The following is an 18,737-nucleotide window of genomic DNA, read 5'->3' as shown; positions in this document are numbered from 1 at the left end:
AATCTGCGCGACCAGATGGCTGGCGCTGGGATACAGAAGACTAGTGAAGAGCTAGCTCGGAGGTGTCTTCGGATTTGTCCACAAAAGTTTGATGGACTAGTAACTGTCCTTAATACTCAGGTGAGACCTCAAGCTTTGACTTTTGAGGAGTTTTGTGCATTATTAATGGAGGAGGAGTTGAGGCTGAAAGCCCGAGAAGGAAGCAACAATGGAGATGCTGCATTCTTTGCCAATGCAAAAGGCAAAGGTGTTTCCTCCACCAAAAATGATGGTGACAAAAAGAAGAAGGGCGGCAAGAAGAAGTTTCAAGGAGAGTGCTTCTACTGTAAGAAGAAAGGACATGCAATTGCAGATTGTCGTGTCAAGAAGGCAGATGAAAAGAATGGTACCCTTAAAAGTAAAGGGAAAGAGACAGCCAATACGGCTAAAGCAGAGTTGGAATTATTCATGGCGACCATTGAGGAAGTGTGCTCCTCAGCGCAAGAAGAATCTACCACTGACTCATGGGTGTTGGATAGTGGGGCCTCCCGTCACATGACCAACAAGAAAGGTCTATACAGTTCTATGCAGCCTCTACAAGAATCCATCACTGTGACGGTTGGAAATGATGCTAAATGCCCTGCTGCGGGCACAGGTACTATTTCTTTTGTTGCTGCAAATGGTGAAGTCAAAAAGCTTTCAAATGTGTTGTATGTTCCCGAAATCAGGAGAAATCTCTTATCAGTTGCTGCCATAACTAATCTTGGTCATGAAGTAAGGTTCAAGAAGACAGGTGCAGAAATTATTGATAGTGCTGGCACAATTGTTGGCAAAGGAGAAAGAAGGAACAACCTGTATGAGCTAAGTGCTCTTACAGCCACCGCTGGAGTGGGCACAAGTAAGCTTTGGCATGAAAGGTTTGGACACATCGGATTTGCAGTATTGAAGGAGATGCAAAAGCAAGGTATGGTTGCTCACCTACCTACAATAACTGAATTGAAGGAACCATGTGAAGCTTGTATGATGGGCAAGCAACAGAGAAAGGCATTTCCACAAGAAAGCAAGAATAGAGCACAGGCTCCTCTAGAGTTGGTGCATGCTGACTTGTGTGGTAAGATGCCTACACAGGCCTTGGGGGGATCTTCTTATTTTTTGTTGATTATCGACGACTACAGTAGGAAGATGTGGGTGTACTTCCTTCGTGATAAGGCTCAAGCTTTTGGTAAGTTTAAAGAATGGCTAATACTTGTTGAGAATGAAACAGGGAAAAGTGTGAAGAAATTTAGAACAGATGGTGGTGGTGAGTTCAACTCAAAGGAGTTTGAAGGCTTTTGCAAGAGCAAAGGGATCAAGCGTCAATTGACGACGCCTCACACACCTCAGCAGAACGGTGTTGTGGAACGCAGGAATCGCACCATTGTGGAGATGGCAAGATGCATGCTAAAGGACAAGGGATTGCCTCACCATTTTTGGGCTGAAGCTGTTAATACTGCAGTCTACATTCTAAATCGGAGCTATACAAAGGCTCTCAAGGGAAAAACACCTCATGAGGCTTACACTGGTAAGAAACCATCTATTTCACATTTCAGAATTTTTGGATGTGAACGTTATGCACATGTTCCAGATGAGAAGAGAAACAAGTTACAACCAAAAAGCAGAAAATGTATCTTCTTGGGTTATAGTGATGAGCAGAAGGCTTACAAATTATATGACCAAGAGGCAAAAAAGATCATCGCGAGCTGTGATGTGGTGTTCAAGGAGGAGCCGCATACAGTGGAGGAGGAGAAGGCAAGTTCTTCCACTTTATCATCAAGCAAAGAAGTAGTCCACTATGAACCTGTCCCGAGAGCTATCCCTATCCTTAAGGAGGAGAAAGCATCATCTTCAGATGATGAGGAAAAAGTTCACCAACCTGACATCACCCCACTGGAAAAGCCATTGCCGCGCTGGGTGAAGCAGCTCTATGACCACAATAATCCTATGCCTACATCTGTTGAGGAGAAGGCAGACGGACCAAGAAGGTCTCAGAGAATAGAGAAGCAAAGGAGGGCTTCTGCTCACATAGTCAATATGGCCTTGATGGTTGAGATTATGAGAGAAATAAAGGAGCCAACTGACTTAGAAGAAGCACTTGCAGATCCATCATGGAAGGCTGCTATGCAGGCGGAGTATGACAGCATAATGAAGAATGACACTTGGGAGCTAGTGGATCGACCAGCAAAGCGGAAGGTTATTGGCACCAAGTGGATCTGGAAGGTAAAGTACAAGGCTGATGGTACCTTAGAAAAGTACAAAGCTAGACTGGTTGCCCAAGGATTTTCACAAGTTGAAGGGTTTGATTTTCAAGAGTCATTTGCCCCAACTGCCAGAATGACCACTATTCGCACGGTACTTGCAGTGGCTGCCCACAAGAAGTGGCCATTGTACCAAATGGATGTTAAGTCAGCGTTCTTAAATGGTGACCTCAAGGAGGAGGTGTACGTGGCTCAGCCACCAGGGTTTGAGGCCCCTCATTCTGAGAACAAAGTGTGTAAACTGAAGAAGGCATTGTATGGGCTGAAACAAGCCCCCAGAGCATGGTACCAGCGGATAGATAGGTTCTTTTTAAACCTAAACTTCAAAAGATGTGCCTCAGATGCTAACTTGTATGTTTACAGGGATGGTAAAAAGTCTGTATTGATTGTCATGTATGTAGACGACCTTCTTATTACAGGTGACTATGAAGATATGATCAACCAAACTCGAAAGGCTTTGAATTCTGAGTTTGAAATGACAGACTTGGGCTTGCTGCACTATTGTTTGGGGATTGAAGTCTGGCAAGAGCCAGGAAAGATCTTCATCTCTCAGAAGAAGTATGCATGGGAGATCTTGAAGGCATTTGGCATGACCGAGTGCAAGGAGATAGCTACACCTATGGAGGTGAATGTAAAGTTATCCGTTGAGGATACATCAGCACTAGCAGACATTGGGAGGTATAGGAGGTTAGTCGGCAGTCTAATCTACTTGTGTAACACCAGACCAGATATCAGTTTTGCTGTTGGTGTTTTGAGCAGGTTCTCAAACAAACCTCATGAGAGTCATTGGAAGGCTGGGATGCGGGTGCTCAGATACTTGAAGAAAACTCTTGACTATGGTATCACATACAGTTGCGGAACCTCTCTTGTGGGGAACTGTGACTCAGATTGGGCAGGAGACATTGATTCCAGGAAGTCAGTTTCTGGTTATTGTTTCTCTTTGGGTTCAGGAATTTTCTCTTGGATTAGTAAGAAGCAACCAACAGTGGCATTGTCTTCTACCGAAGTAGAGTACAAGGCAGCTTGTTTTGCTGCATGTGAGGCCGTATGGTTGAGAAGGATTCTATGGCATATGGGAGTGCAGGATGAAGAACCAACTGTGCTGAGATGTGACAATCAGAGTTGCATCGCCATTGCCAAAAATCCAGTGTTTCATGCACGCACCAAACATATAGAGATCCAGTATCACTATGTGCGTGATTTGATGGAGGATGGGATAGTGGAATTGGTCTACTGTCCAACAGAGGAGAATGGAGCAAATACCTTCACCAAAGCACTTACGAAGGATCTGCTTCAAGTTCATCTTCAGAGACTCGGCATTGGGCCGAGGAGATAGTTCACCTACGGGTGGACATTGAGGGGGGGTGTTAGATATGATCAATGCCCCACCCTCATTAGGTGCTACCAATGATCCATGGTGCTCAAAGTTGTAAGGCCCCCATTATGAGGAGAAGCCAAGTGTGAGCCCGGACATTGGTTGAGTCCTAACTTGTATATCAGATGAGGTCTATGTGACCGGATGGCAAAAAGGTGACTGTTGTGGGTCTAATCTTTGGGTTAGACGGAGTGATTAAGCTGGTAGCAACTCGAGGCGCATTGCATCGAGTTGCGGTGTAAGGGAGTTAAAAGGGGCCCCTATTGTGGGGTCCGGGGGCCGCGGAAGCGGCCCCTGGCTAGGGGGTCCCAGGGGGGCCAGCGGCCCCCCTAGCGGGGGTCCGGGGGCAGCGCCCCCGGCCCGATGGTAAAGGGAATATTCCCTGGCCAACTAGTGGATGCTCATATGGTAGGCCGGTCAGCAGGCCGACCTAACGACCTTCGCGGGCTATAAAAGCTAAACCCCTTCACAGCCATCTTACACTTATCTTTCACCCAGTCAGAGTTGTTATTCCAGCTAGCCTTAAGCTCTTCACCTATCTTCTGTCTAGATCGCCATCTAAGCTTCACGCAGTGGAAGCGCACGGGTGGACAAAGCCATCTTTGTATCAGTTGTTTGGAGTTAAAGAATTTACTAATTCTCCTCTTATCTGTTGTGTACTCTCTATCTCTTTCTCAGATTCTGTTCGCTGCGCCGTGTAATATTTTACACCCCCCGCCCACACAGCCACCAGCTCATCCACCCCTGCCACCCGCCACACTTTCCCGAGACAGGCACAGCTACTGCCACGAGTTCTTCCACAATGGCCCATGGTCCTACCTACAAGTTGCGGAGCGTCGAGAGTTCCCACTACCTCTAGAGGTGGGGGATCTTCGTGGTTCGTAAGTCAAGGAGGGGCAAGGTCCACCTACTAGCACCACCGGATGGATCAAACTACGCTCTTTTTCTTCAGTCATCTTACTCAGAGGAGTGGACGACTACACAGATTGAGGAGTTAAAAGAGTCAGGTGGCGGATCACATCTCCCAGTGGATGGGAGATGAAGGATTAGCACTGTTTGCACAACAGTGCCAGGTTGCATGATGGACATTAACTGGTGGGTTGGCGCCAACGTCCCGCACCTGAGTATTATCTTTCGAGCCCCCCCACAATGGAGTGCGCCGAGGGACGTAATCGAGTTGCCCCCGGCACAAGCGGCCCGCTTCTACCAATGTACAGAGTCACAATTTTCAGCATGGCTGATAGATGCATTGATAATACCACCTGGAACATCTATCACCCCTATGGTCCGGCCGAGGGCCACCATGGGGGACTGGAGTTCACCATCCAGACCGGTGGCAAAGCGCACTTGCATGCCTCACAGTCTCTCCTCCTCATCTGCAACATCCACACCGAATAGATGCCTGTTCGGTCAGTCACAGGTTTCCCCATGAGCTTACATCTTGCATCCTGGAATGTGAACAGTCTCCACTACAGTGGGGCACATGGCTCGAGGAAGCTGATTGTTCGGCAGGAGTTGCAGCCTTTCCTTGCCGGACGGATCGACATCTTGCTTCTGCAGGAGCACAAGCTCACCCTCGCCCACGCTCAACGGGTTGGGAAGGTACTTTCGGGCAGCTCGCATACTTACTGGGAGCACACCATAGGTGCCCACGGCAAGAGTGGAAGCGTATGCACCTCTATTGGCCCAAATCTCACCACTTGTGTACGAGACCACGGGACGATAGTGGCAGGAAGGGTTCTATGGATCAGACTAGATATTGGGGACTCGTGTATTGGAGTTCTCAATGTCTATGCCCCTACAGAGGTTAGGGCACGCAGCGGGTTCTGGGTGGAGATTGCAGCTGGACTCCCAGAGGTGGACTCCTGGATTGTTGGAGGAGACTTCAACAACCTGGAGGCCTTGGAGGACCAGCAAGGCAGAGGAAGAAACTACCAGGGCATGGCTGGGGAGGAGCAGGAGGCATGGGAGGTCTTTTTACTTGCAGTCGGAGCACGTGATGCCTGGAAAGACCCTGCCTCCCACAAGAGGGAGAGGTCGTTGGACTTCTCCTGGGGATACAGACGGCTAGGTGGAGCCCTGCTAGAGCGGTTGGACAGGTTTTATGTGGGAGAGTGGGGAGGCTCTCATGGAGGCCAGATTGAGCAGTTGGCAGGCACCACGTTATCCGATCACTGCCTAGTTCTCCTGACACTTGACCCCCCAGCATCCGCCCTAGGTACACGATCCTATCGGATCCCTGACTCGATCTATAGGAGGGAGGAGGTGTCGAGACAGATAGAGCAAATTTGGACCAGAGAGTGGGTCAAGAGGGACAGGATACTAGAGGAGGTTGCAAAGGTCCTAGCCGAGTCAAGCAGAATCTGCCAAGAGGCAGCCGTACAAGCACGGCAGCAGTGTTGGGAGGAGGAGAGAGCACTCCGGCGGGACCTTGCAGCCACGCAGAGATTATTGCAGGAGGCACCAGGGAACCCCACCCTCCACGCACAAGAGGTGTGTGCGCGTGCAGCCATTCCTGGCCTAGAGGACAGGCGCTCGGAGTTCTCTTTCCGCACTTTAACAGTCTTTTGGGTGAGGGGGACACGATGTGCAAGGAGTTCTTCCAGGTGCACCAGCCCCGCACCGCGGGAGAGCAGATACGCAACCTTAGGGATCAGTATGGGAGGACCCGTTCTAGCCCTGATGAGGTGATGGAGATTGCTACCGACTATTACACGCACCTCTTCCAGCAGGAGACAGCTTCAGCTAGAGGACAGAGATGCAGACAGCAGGTATGGGATCACACCTCGTCCCTCATCATAGAGGAGATAGGACACTCCCTCCTAGCCCCCTTCACAGAGAAGGAACTAGAGGAGGCTTTCCATACACAGGATGGGCAAAAATGCCCGGGGGACAATGGCCTCTCTAAGGCTTTCTTCACTACCTACTGGGATGTGGTGAAGGACCCCCTACAACGGGCTTTCCAGGAGATCTTCACCTCAGGACAGATGCCAAGGAGTCTCTCGGTAGGCCTTATCAGTCTTCTCCCCAAAGGGGGAGACTGGTTGGAGCTCTCCCAGTGGAGACCGATCACCTTATTGCCAGTGGCCTAAAAGGCACTGGCAAAGATGATTGGTAGGCGATTATGCCCCGTGCTTCCAAATATCATTCATGACACACAGACAGGCTTTGTCCAGGATAGGAGCATCCTAGACGATGTATTTACATTCTTTGAGGCGACAGAGTGGGCTCAGCACAGTGGCCAGAGACTGGCAGTACTACTCTTGGATTTCGAGAAAGCTTATGACAAGGTGGACTGGGACTTCCTAGAGGGCACCATGGTGAAGTTGGGATTCCCCCACGCTTGGATTCGCGGGGTATCCGGCCTGTACAGATCAGCCACCAGCAGAGTTCTCATAGACGGAAGGTGAGGGGAGCAGTTTCAGCTGGAGAGATCGGCCCAACAGGGCTGTCCCCTGGCCCCATACCCGTTCCTACTCTTCGCAGAGGCGATGTCTCACTTCCTCAGGTCACGTGTGAACGGACTACGCAGCCTCCGACTTCCAGTGAGAGAGGACACTAAGTTGTTAGTCTCAGAGTATGCAGACAACACAGGCCTCTACATAGAGGACGATGAGGTGATGTGGAGAGAATGAGGCTGGCTCTTGATGTGTTCTGCGCTGCAGCAGGTGCGAAAATCAACTGGCGAAAGTCAATTGGTTTCCTCACAAACCCGGACTCCAGCACGGAGTGGGGCGTCCACCTGGGATTTAGATGGGTGAGCAGAGGGCAAACCATCCGATACCTAGGGTTCCAGGTGGGACTCAACATCACTCCTGCCCAGCAATTTCTTCTTGTCCTAGATTCTATTCGGAGGAAACTAGCCTACTCGAGCACAGTTCGCCTCTCACTAGCCGATTGAGCCCTAGTGGTTAACCAGGTCCTCCTAGCGACGGCCTGGTACATCGCCTCGTGTTGGTGCTTCTCCTCATCGTGCGTAGGGCAGCTTCGCCGCCTAGTGCAGAATTTCCTTTGGTCTGGGTCTGATGGCTCCAGAGACTCCAGGGCCAAGGTGGCGTGGGCGACCATCATACGACATCGATCAGAGGGAGGGCTTGGGATCATAGACCCAGAATATCAGAGTATGGCCCTCTTGGGCAAGCTAGTTGTCCGCGGTCTCACACCAGGCAGGCAGACCTGGAAGGTCTTACTGCAGGAGGGCCTTCAAGACTGTAAACCGAGGCTGGGTGGTGAGTGGAGGCCGTCCCTAAGATGGATCTTCACGTCAGCCCAGACCCCCCCCCCCCCCCCCTAGATCACCTTTCCTAAGGAGCCTACTCCGCGTGTGGCAAGGCCTCCGTAAGACCCTAATCCAAAGCCCCCTAGGTTGCCAGGAGGAAATAGACCGTCAAGCAGTGATCTGGAACCTCCAGGTCAAAGATAGGGAAGGGGCACAGATAAGTGAGCGTCCCCACATCCAGTGGGATATGGCTAGCCTTTGCGGTCGCCAAAAAGCCACCCAGGTTCCTAGATTATACTGCCAGGATTGGCGGACATGTACTGATGCAGGAGGATATGGACTGGGCGCCGTCACGCAATAGGCACTGGGCGGAGCACAGCATCATGGAGCCCTTCCGACTGACCTTCTGGCACTGCCTATGGGATAGCTGGAAGCCGAGGAGGGTGTCGTATTTTTTATGGCTGGTGGCACATGGAGGCTTGGCAGTGGGAAGCTGGCTTGCCTAGATGCAGAAGGAGGGAGGTTGTAAGCGCTGCACATAGCAGCCTCTGGAAACCCCAAAGCACTGCCTTTGGTCTTGTGAGAAGACGCAACTTGTGTGGAGAGGAGCATGTCGTATCCTTCGATGTATAGCGCCCAGCCTTGGGTGTATCTCATGGGGAGCTTTCTATTCACAGGCAGACAACCAGGGCCGTCACCTTTTGTATGAGGCTGAGATGCACGACACGATATTCATGATCAAGGCAGGGTCATGCGCAGTGATCGGTCTGGAGGCTCTACCCATCCGCCAGGTACTAGAGCCCACAGCAGACCGCTCGAAGATATGGGAGATCATAGGGAGTCTTACTCAATGGCATATTTGGAAGGCGCGGTGCCAGGTAGCTTTCGGCGGAGAGAGACTTTCAGCACTTGCGACCTTAGCAGAGCTATGGACCTCCATCATCCATTCCCTCTGCAGCCGATGGGATCAGGTGCAAGGCGAGTCTAGGGCTAGTCAAGAGCTCCGTGGTCACTTCATGCGTACCTGGGCTGGCCAGGGTCTGTTCTTTGTGATGCAGGCAGGCAGCCCCATTTGGCAATATACCCCCCCCCCCCCCCATGGCTTCTTGTCCCCATCCCCCCTAGACCGCCTTGAGAGGCTTGTATACATGATGTACTGGTGACTCTGCTTCAGCCCCAGCTAGTCTGTTGAGCAGGAGCACTCTGTTGTAATCAGCTTTTTGAGTAATATAATCAGCCACATTTTACTTGCAAAAAAAAAAAAGTTGGCATTGCTGGTTTCTAAGAAATCGGAACGAGTGTTTTTTGTTCCATTAAAAGTAAGTGTTGAAGCCTCATGTTGAAAGGAATACCATCTATTCAAGAAATGAGTGGCAGACCCACATAATTGTTCTAAACTATTGATAGTGCGAAGGTCCTCAAGAATTGTATTTATCACATAGAATAGAAGTATTCGGCATATTTCTAGTTGTTTCTATGTAATCTCTTGCGTTAATTGATCCATGATTGTCAGGTGTTTACAAAAGAGCTCTTCATATTCTTCCCATGTAGGGTGCCACTTAGATGCTAGCAAGAGCATGTCAAGGCGCTAATCTAAGGCCCATGAGAGTAAAGAGTTTGGTGAAAGTGTCGAAGATGGAGTTGAGTTGCACAAAGAAATCCATATTTGGCTTGTTGGAGATTACTGACAAGTCTTCAGCCATTTTCTAGATTGAGTGGCATTGGTGTGTTCGCTTGAGGGTAGATGGTAGTAGGGGTCAATAGGCTAATTTGATATGGAGCAGATGTATGAAGATTGGAAAGAACATCCTCTTTTAAAAAATAGTGTAACCTTTTCCAAGTGAGTAATTTATTAAGTGACAGCTAATAAGATATTAAGCAAACACTTTAAATGCGATTGCATGTTTCAAAGACTAGACCATAAACTTTGTCACAAGGTCCGGACATAAGTTTAGTGATAGCATTCAATGCAAGCTTGCATTTGAAAGGATCCGGCTCTGCAAGCATTTCCTTTAAGTGCCGAAGTTGGGGTGTGATGTGCATAGGCGAATGTCAAATAGTGAAACATGGGTTTGCATGCCAAATAGAACCCTCAATAAGAAAGCGAGAGCTAGCTCCACTTTAAGTTTCTCAAGTATGTGCTGCACAACAATACCCAAAGTCCGGGACAATGCAAACAATGAAACAGAAGGACCTAGTGAAGCAATAATCCCTTCCACAAAAGACAACTACGGATAGCAGACCCTTGAATAGATCAATCAAGTAGAATTCAAAGGGCTATTAGCCTCACCCAATGAAAATAAAGCCTGGGACAACTCCAACTAGCCTTCACTTCCCTCACAAGGTGTGCAACCATACATTATCCTTCAGCGGTTTCAATGTTTATGGCAAGAGTCTGGGGTCACTTCTTTCCAGAGACACCGGAGGGACCCTGCAGATCAGCCAGAATAATCTGGCATGACAGCTTGAATATGTCCATACATTGCAGAAGCTAAGAAAGGGCCACAAAAGTAGCTACGTAGGCTGCACCTTCATTGGTGGGACAATCTAAGTATATACTAGGTTTTGGTCCTACACAAGCGGCAACCATGCTTTGGCTAGGTGAACCATTACACAAATCCTAGTATCGAGACCCTTAAGGAAGAGCCATTAGTACTAGAAGCAGAGATATACATTTCCTTGGAGGCAAAAGATTGTACAGACTTTGTGTGTATCCATCTATGTTGGCCCATGTCTAGGGACTTTTTATGATAAGTTTGAGGACAAGACCCACTGGATTTGTATATTTGAGAGGCTACTCCAATGGACTTCTGACACCTGGAAGAGGATGTTCTACAAGATGTTTGCAAAGAGACTCTTGTAGATAATGGTTGACCCTATGGTCACAGTGCACACTGTGGATGTTAATGCTCTCTCCCAATTGATATATTTTTGTTTGAGGATGATGTTGTTAGTGATGATTTAGAGATCAGTCCATTGAATGTGGTAGGTAGCTTTATTGGTTTCACATCAAATATTGACTTCACTTCTTTAGATGATATTAATGCAGAGAATGAGGATGTTGCTTTTCATTGCGATGATTTCTTTTGGATGACGTGAAGCATGTATTTCTTGATTAAAGAACTTTTGACTCCAGAGAGAGTCGTTTCAGTCAAGAGCAGAGGCATCTTAGTTCATGCAAGCGCCATTCTTGTCCCAAAGGGGCCATCTACAACCAAGTCTCAAAAGCGGCCATCTAGGTGTAGGTCCTTGAGGGACCATCCTAATCTCACATGGAACTACTTCACTTTCGGTGGACTTTTTTAACTGTTTTTTGGTGTGTCCTAGACAAGGTTGAGACTGATATGACAAAGCTTACAAACACCACTATTACAAGTTTACAGCATAATTTATTCCATACACATACGCATCCAGGTATGGAAGTATGGAAAAAGTATGGTTGGTTTCTTTTAATCAAACCATACATACCCCTAAATTCTTTCATCTTACCAAGACCAAGACGTAGGCAATAATTTAACAAGTTTTACAACAGCATTCCAAAATACACCTTCAACATTGGATAGATCTACAACTTGTAGCCTTTAATGAATCATTGAGCAAAATAAATGAATTATCATAGATCCATAAGGCTTAAGAGATGAGTTTTTTTGTTATTTAGGCCTTAGAAGTGTACAACATCATGTGGTAGACAAACAAAACAAAAAATGTCAAAGTCTCAGCCAGTTGACAACTTACTTTGAAAATTTCAGTTAGTCGAGTGAGGTATTGCATACCATGCGTAGTTTTTACAAACATGTGCAGAAGTATAATAGTTTTTCTATTTGCATATGGAAAAAACTATGGTTTACAGAGGTCTTATCAAAAGATTCAAGAAGAGTTTCAGCTCCAACTCCAGATTGAGACTAAGTTTGAGTTTCAATTTATAGGCACCACAATCAGCACTGAGTTTCTCCAACCGCACGTTTGCATCACACACCTATATATATCTTTTTCCAGGGGAACACTGAGTTCCTTCAATATTAAGTTCATGGTGACACACATCTATACATCTTTTTAGAGCAGGTGCTTACCCTCTTTCCTTTCACACTCTTGTTTACTAAGCACTTTATGGTGCATCTTACATAGTTTTGGCATTGAGAGGGGGCTATTTGTTGTACCTTTCATTCACTTGTGTTCTTTCAATTGTAACCCTCCAAATTCATTTGGGTTTCCCCATCTTCATTTCATTCCCACAATATCATACGAGGGGGTGTTGAGATAGTGTTCAGCTCCATCTGGGTAGACCCATCTTTTGTATTGGGTGCCCAATATTGTACACACTTTTGTGCATGTTTAACATAGTATCGAGTAGCCCCCTGTCATTGAGAATTTATATATCACACATATCAATTGTAAAATTCTACACTTAATTCAGTCAAGATTAGTATGATACTTCACTGTCCATAAACATTTCTCCTTCTATCTTGGTAAGTTGATGTGAGTGAGCATTCCTGCATCCATCAGCTCTGCAGAAATGGCCTAGTCAAGACTGATAACAGGAGAGTTTTCCCTTGACTCATCAAGAACCCCATCATGACTTGTGACCCTGTAATCTTTGTCTATTTATGTACTGATGGAGTTCAACGAAGGTAAACCGCTCTCCAAGAGTACTAGCAATCTCTAAAGAAAATCGTCCCAAGAAAAGTGTGATCTGAGATCTCTATCCAAGAGTGTGCCTAGTCTATGTTCTGACGTAAGGACATAATTGTTGAAGAGAAGAAGCTGCATCATATGCATCCCTTGGGAGTTCATGCACACCCAATATGCAAGAGGGAGTTCATGCACACCCAATAGGCAAGAGGGGGTGCTAGCGGTCATGGTCGTCTCCTGGTTGTGAGCCCTACAATGAGTCAATGAGGGAAATTAGGAGCGTCAGTCCAGTCATCTTGGTTTTTTTGTCTCTTTGTCTGCTGTCTCTATTGTTTGGGACCATCCACCTTTTGACCCAGGATGCTGTCCTAGAGTTCTTTTAACCGTGTCTTGCCAATCCATAGGTTTACCTGTCAATTGGTCTACACTATTGTCAGTCACAGCCTTCTTCTGTATCACATCTTCGCATTCCCAGCACCCTCACTGCAGCTACACACTGTAGCATGAGCAGGGGCTGAGCCTTGTACCAGCTTTCTTCATTATTCACCCAGGTTCATCTTCTTGCCTTCATTCTGATCTTGCTCTTTCCTTCTTCCACTGTCACTATCACAAGGATGCCTCAGTGCATACTGATCAGAATTTGCAGCTTGTACACAGTGACATATGCTGTTTATGCACTTTGGTGGAGGATGTTACTATGTCGTCACCTTCATTGATGGTGCTATATGCAGCCAAACATTAAGTTGCATCAATACATGTGTCATTCAAGTAGGCTCCCTTGTTAATTGATGCGTCTCAAACTTGTTTTCTTGAGCACACTTCTGGTGGTAAGGAAATAGTAATTTAGCTGCATGTCATCTCACTGATTTGGCATGTAATGCCTATTTCAAAAAGAAAATTTCAGACCATCACCATGATGTTTGTTGAACCCCTTTTCACAACAGGCACTGACATGTGTATTACGGTAGTGGACCAAGGCAGTAAGTTCTTCACGCCCACTGCATGCAAGCAGACAAATCATACCTCTCTGTTTTTCCATGTAGCATTGATACCTCATTTTTGGTTTTTCTAGTAACATCATTTCACATAGGAACCCCTCAGTTTTTCAAAAGCATTGTTTTAAACTTCAGGACCAAATTACATTTTCTGGTGAATATCTTCCCATGCATACAAGCGACCATTACACATTAGGACTTCATAATAATACAACCAGAAGTGGCGAGCCTTACCATTTTGGTGCAGATTCATCCGAACCAGACGAGACAGGCATCCCACTGTTTCTGGAAGCTCTGTTAAACGGTTCTTAGCTGTGACATTAACGGCCCAACAAAAAAGAAAGATGAGAACACTTGAAAGGTTGAAACATTGAACTCTATGCGCCATACCTACAAAGTAAAATAAATCTGCCAATACCACTCCACCTGCATTGAATTCAGTGAGGTTCACAAGTGAGCTGAATACAGTTTCTGGAAGCTGCTTCAACTTGTTGCCCTGTTAATCCCATATAAAAAGGTTATGCCAAAGCAGACACCACTTGTTACTCAAACTCCAGATTATACTATTACAGGCAATGACTCCTAAACAGATCCACAAAACCCTTTCTGTATCCTTACTAGTCCTTCACGAAAAAATTCACTTAGTCATCTAGAGCATCACATGTTCGGTACAGCCCCCTTGACAAACTTCTTCACTTAGCTCGCTTACAGAGAGAAGTGGTATGATGATGAGTGTGTAGTCACCGGAGCTGGCTTACAGAGAGAAGTGGAGCTAGGCACTCAGACACATCGCCAAGCAAAGGCATTCTTCAAACGCCTTGTGCGCAAGAAGAAACGAGACTACTTAGCAAAAGCAAAAGCAGAGATATATCAACTATTTTTGGGGCTGGATAGCAAGAGCGCATGGAAGATGTTTCATGAAAGACAGCCTCCCATACAGATTACATCACCAGAAGCTTGGCTTGACTATGGGAGACAGCTGTATGACCTGCCAGGACAGCCATCTATGCAGCCCCCACAAGCTTGTAGGCCAACACAATGGTCTTTCTTCACATGGAAAATAGTTAGGGAAGCAATTTATAGATTACAAAATGGGAGGGCACAGGATGAGGATGGACTAGTAGCAGAACATTTCTCACATGCTTGTGACATATTAGCACCCATATTAGCACATATGTTCAATAGAGCAGTATGTGAAGGTTTCCCTATGAGTTGGTCAAACAATACTATAATCCCGCTATTTAAAAGTGGTGATCCCCTAATTCCTAGCAACTACAAGACTATCATGATCGGTCATACTTTGGCCAAGATATATGGATCCATATTGGAGCATGAACTCAATGAGTAGGCTGAAATGCAAGGCAAGAGAGCACAAGGACACGCAAGTTTCAGATGAGGATATATCACGCTGGACCATATTCTCACACTTAAAGCCATTATTGAGGAGGGTCGAGCCTGAGACAAGAGGATCTATTGTTACTTTCTAGACTTTCGCAAAGCTTTTGATACAGTGCCTCATACATGCATCATGTAGAGATTGCAAGACATTGGAGTACTAGAGGGTATACGATGGGGTGTCTATGCATTATATGAGGCAGTGACAGGTCATGTACTAGCACCTGGGGGGCTATCAGAGAGGATTGACAGTACCATAGGAGTGAAACAAGAATGTCCACTTTCACCCACATTGTTTAGTCTATACATAGATGAAGTGTCTAATTACATAGACCTAGGAGGAGGAGCGGGAGCCAGCCTAGCAGGGGTGCTAATACCAATATTACTGCATGCAAATGATATTGTTCTCATTTCAAATTCACCGAAGGGATTGCAGTGCCATCTAGACACTTTGCATATCTTCTGTAGAGATAAAGACCTCATAGTGAATGTTGGGAAGACCAAAACCACGGTTTTCAATACGTCAGCAGCATGGGTAACTAGATCTATGTACCAGTTCACATTTGGGAGAGACATATTGAAGCATGTGAGGGAATATGTCTATTTGGGAGTCACCTTCTCTAGCCCACGTTTTTCGTTGAGAGGGGCATCAAAGGTACGTCTGGCACGTGGATACGCAGCACTAGGGGCACTCGAGAGTCAATGTGCTCACATACAATTCCAAGAGCCCCACACCAAACTCTAGTTGTTGGACACCTAAGTCACACCTACATTACTATATGGAGCAGAGGTATGGGGTTACAACTTATACCACATGCGTCTTAGCCCACTCATTGATAAGATTGGAGTAGAGAGGGATTATTATGATGGTTGAGATAGCATGGAAAGGCCATTCATCATGATGATAGCACGCACGATTAGAAGTAAGCCCTCCATCCCACATCCCATTGCCAGAGCAGAGCTAGGGGGAACACCTATAGTTATGGAGGCACTCTTCAAGGCAGTGACCTTTTGGCATAGACTATGGAAACTTCCACGCCATAGATACTCTAGATTGGCACTAACCTCATCTAGACAACTAGCAACAAGAGACGAGAAGAACTGTTGGTTTTCACAGATGGCTATTTGGATGAGCCTACATGGTTTGGATATTGACCGTCTTCCACCTTTGGATTATAGCATTGACTGCGCTACACTTTCTCTCAGCCGATCAAAGCTGAACCAAGTGATCAAAGCTGATGTCTTAAGGATTGAGACAGCAAGGACATGGATCCATCCACCACTCCCTCTAGGATCAAGGATGGAGTTCTACAGGAGTCATTTCTTATGCCTCTCTGATGATGGTTTCACTAGTCAGCCAGCATATATGGACACCCATCTCTCCCATAGCATACGGGTTGTTATTGGACAGATTCGCACCTTCTCACATAGGCTTCAGATGGAGACAGGCAGATGGACAAATACCCTAGCAGAGGATAGAACTTGCCAGCTTTGTGGTCGAGAGCCTAAGACGGAGGAGCACTACATATGCAGATGCACAGTATACAATGACATACGAGGACGGTACCACTGCCTCTTCCGTGATGGATTTGGACCTCTTCATCGTGTCATGGAGTATGAGGACCAAAGATGCCTAGGTCTTTTCCTCCTGGAGCTCGAGAGGCGCCAAACTGCACTACTGCGAGACAGGAGACCAGCTCATCCAGAAGGACACACACAGAGAGCAGTGACAGACTTTTTCTACAAAGCTGACCCTACTAACACTACCAACCTAGCAAAGACAAAGCCACCCCGCCAGACACCTTACAGGCCACGCCGTGGAGTCACATTGGATAGAGCCATTTCCCTTCGTCAAGCACAACAACCCCGTCCACCAGGACCACGTCCGAGGAGACCACGTCCGAGGAGGCCACACCACAATCGGATTAGGGTCATTATCACGAGACACCGAAGACTCGCCACCAGGCATATCAGTGAAGTAGCTAGGGACCGCATCATAGCTGAGATCATGTGCAGATCTTGAGATCAGCTACAGCCCATAGTCTCCACCACACTTTTGTACATGGCTCTATCAGATCTGGTTCTCCTTTCCTTTCCTTTTCTTTTCTATCGATGAAACAACACTACACATGGTTCAACCCTAGTATAGTCCCATCGTATAGTTATTTTCAGTATATTTTCAGTATTGTTTCATAGGCCACCCACTTATTTGTAATGTTATCTTTACCTTACTGATGAGATGACATTAGACATGGATGTACTCTAGATTTTGTCTCATAGGCCACATTGGCCTTATGTAGACGTTAATATATCTTTCTTTCTTTCTTAGCCCTCTTGTGCATCACATGTTCAGTATGTCCCCCAATGGAAGCTTCTTGCATGACCACCTGAGCCTTGACTCACCGTGTTTTTCTCATTTGTGTGCTACTGCAGCCATTTGATATTACCTTCTTGAAAATCAAAAAATAAAAAGCACTTTCAAACTTGTCCACACAGTTTGGCTTCGATACGACCAACAATGCCCACTTCAGAGCAAGTGCAGGTGAGAACCAAGGCAAAGGAGTTGCTAAGAACAGAGATCACCACTGGCATACATGCTTGTACCACACTGATGCTCTTAATTGTGCCACTAACCCCCATTCAGCGTAGAAGGCACACTCATGCATGATTCATTAAGCAGTGCTCACTTAAAACTTTAACGCTCTGATTGGATGGGAAGTCCCCAAGACACCTTTGTTGGTTTCACATGTGGCATTCACCCACATTTTTCCCGCTTTTTGCATTGCCATGGCACTCCTCTCCCCTTAAGAAGAGTTGTTCTCCTCAACAACTAGTTTCTCTGTGGACTAGGTTGACTACCTTTCCTGTGTCTGAATAATGTCCCGAGTAGATCCGTCTCATAGACCATCCTTCCACTAAGTGCAATTGTGCCTTAAACCATGACCTCTAAAATCTAGCATTGCTTCCAGTTTAGGTGGTTGTGTAGGAGGATCTATATGACCGACCAACATCAATAAGGTTATCACTAACATTAACACTTACCTTCAGTCTGATCGCATGAAACACTGATGTAAATTTGAAGTTCAAGTAACCTTCAGCCATTAGCCATAAAACCTATCTTTTTATGAATAGACCACGATACCTAGGGGATAAGTTTGGCCATCAGGAGATTCCAAGTTTTTCGTGATTTAAGATAAACTTTCTACCCTTCTTGAAAGGATACTTTTCTTCAATCTTCATCAGTATAGTACTTAGCACGATCTTCAGCATGTTGCACATTATCTTTTGCACTCTTTCAAAGTATCATTCATATATTGCAAAACACTTCTTCCTCCAGCCCTACGTCCCATAGGAGCTAGGCAGATAAACCAATAGATCTTGGTCAACTAATCCACAATATTGGACATCCTTACTCAAGCTTGGCCAATAGGACACTTTTACATGTCTTTCATATCTTGGGATAACACAGCTTTTGAGTGTCATGACACTTTGCACTCAGCAGTCATGATCACCATCCTTTGGTATACATCCTACATTTATGCAAAAGGTAATCAGTGCCGAAGGAAAAAAATTTAACAAACAACCCTTTTGGTGTTATGTAAACATATGTGTCATTCAGACATCCACTCTTGTGTGGCAAAACTAATGGGATCCCTTTTCCTTAGTACATATCCTACATCTATGTAAAGGAAATCATTGTCAAAGGAAGATCCCTTTTCCTTGGTGCATATCACTAGCAAATGTCAAGAGACTGAGATTGTTTTTTAATTTTTGGCATTCTACTCAATGCATCAGATAAACATTCCCTTTTCTATATCTAATCTGAAAACCAAACTATTTAAGCATTTCAG

General features: G+C 46.2%; 1 protein-coding gene across 1 annotated transcript in view; it reads right to left on the bottom strand.

The window, feature by feature from the left end:
• The window catches only part of LOC148011201 (plant intracellular Ras-group-related LRR protein 6-like), a 138,068-nt gene that overhangs the window by 69,951 nt on the left and 49,380 nt on the right, over positions 1 to 18,737 (bottom strand). Inside the window, exons 7-8 of the mRNA XM_087670502.1 lie at positions 13,918 to 13,987; positions 13,726 to 13,803 (exon numbers count right to left, since the gene is read on the bottom strand). Coding sequence (XP_087526628.1) covers positions 13,726 to 13,803; positions 13,918 to 13,987 — 148 coding nt within the window. The remainder of the gene's footprint in view (positions 1 to 13,725; positions 13,804 to 13,917; positions 13,988 to 18,737) is intronic.

This window comes from Lygodium microphyllum, chromosome 28 (assembly GCF_053477565.2).
Source record: "Lygodium microphyllum isolate KBCC chromosome 28, Lygodium_microphyllum_v1.1.10, whole genome shotgun sequence".
In the NCBI taxonomy this organism is placed as follows: Eukaryota; Viridiplantae; Streptophyta; class Polypodiopsida; order Schizaeales; family Lygodiaceae; genus Lygodium; species Lygodium microphyllum.
Note: the sequence above shows the minus strand (reverse complement) of the source record. Positions and strands in the feature narration are given on the sequence as shown.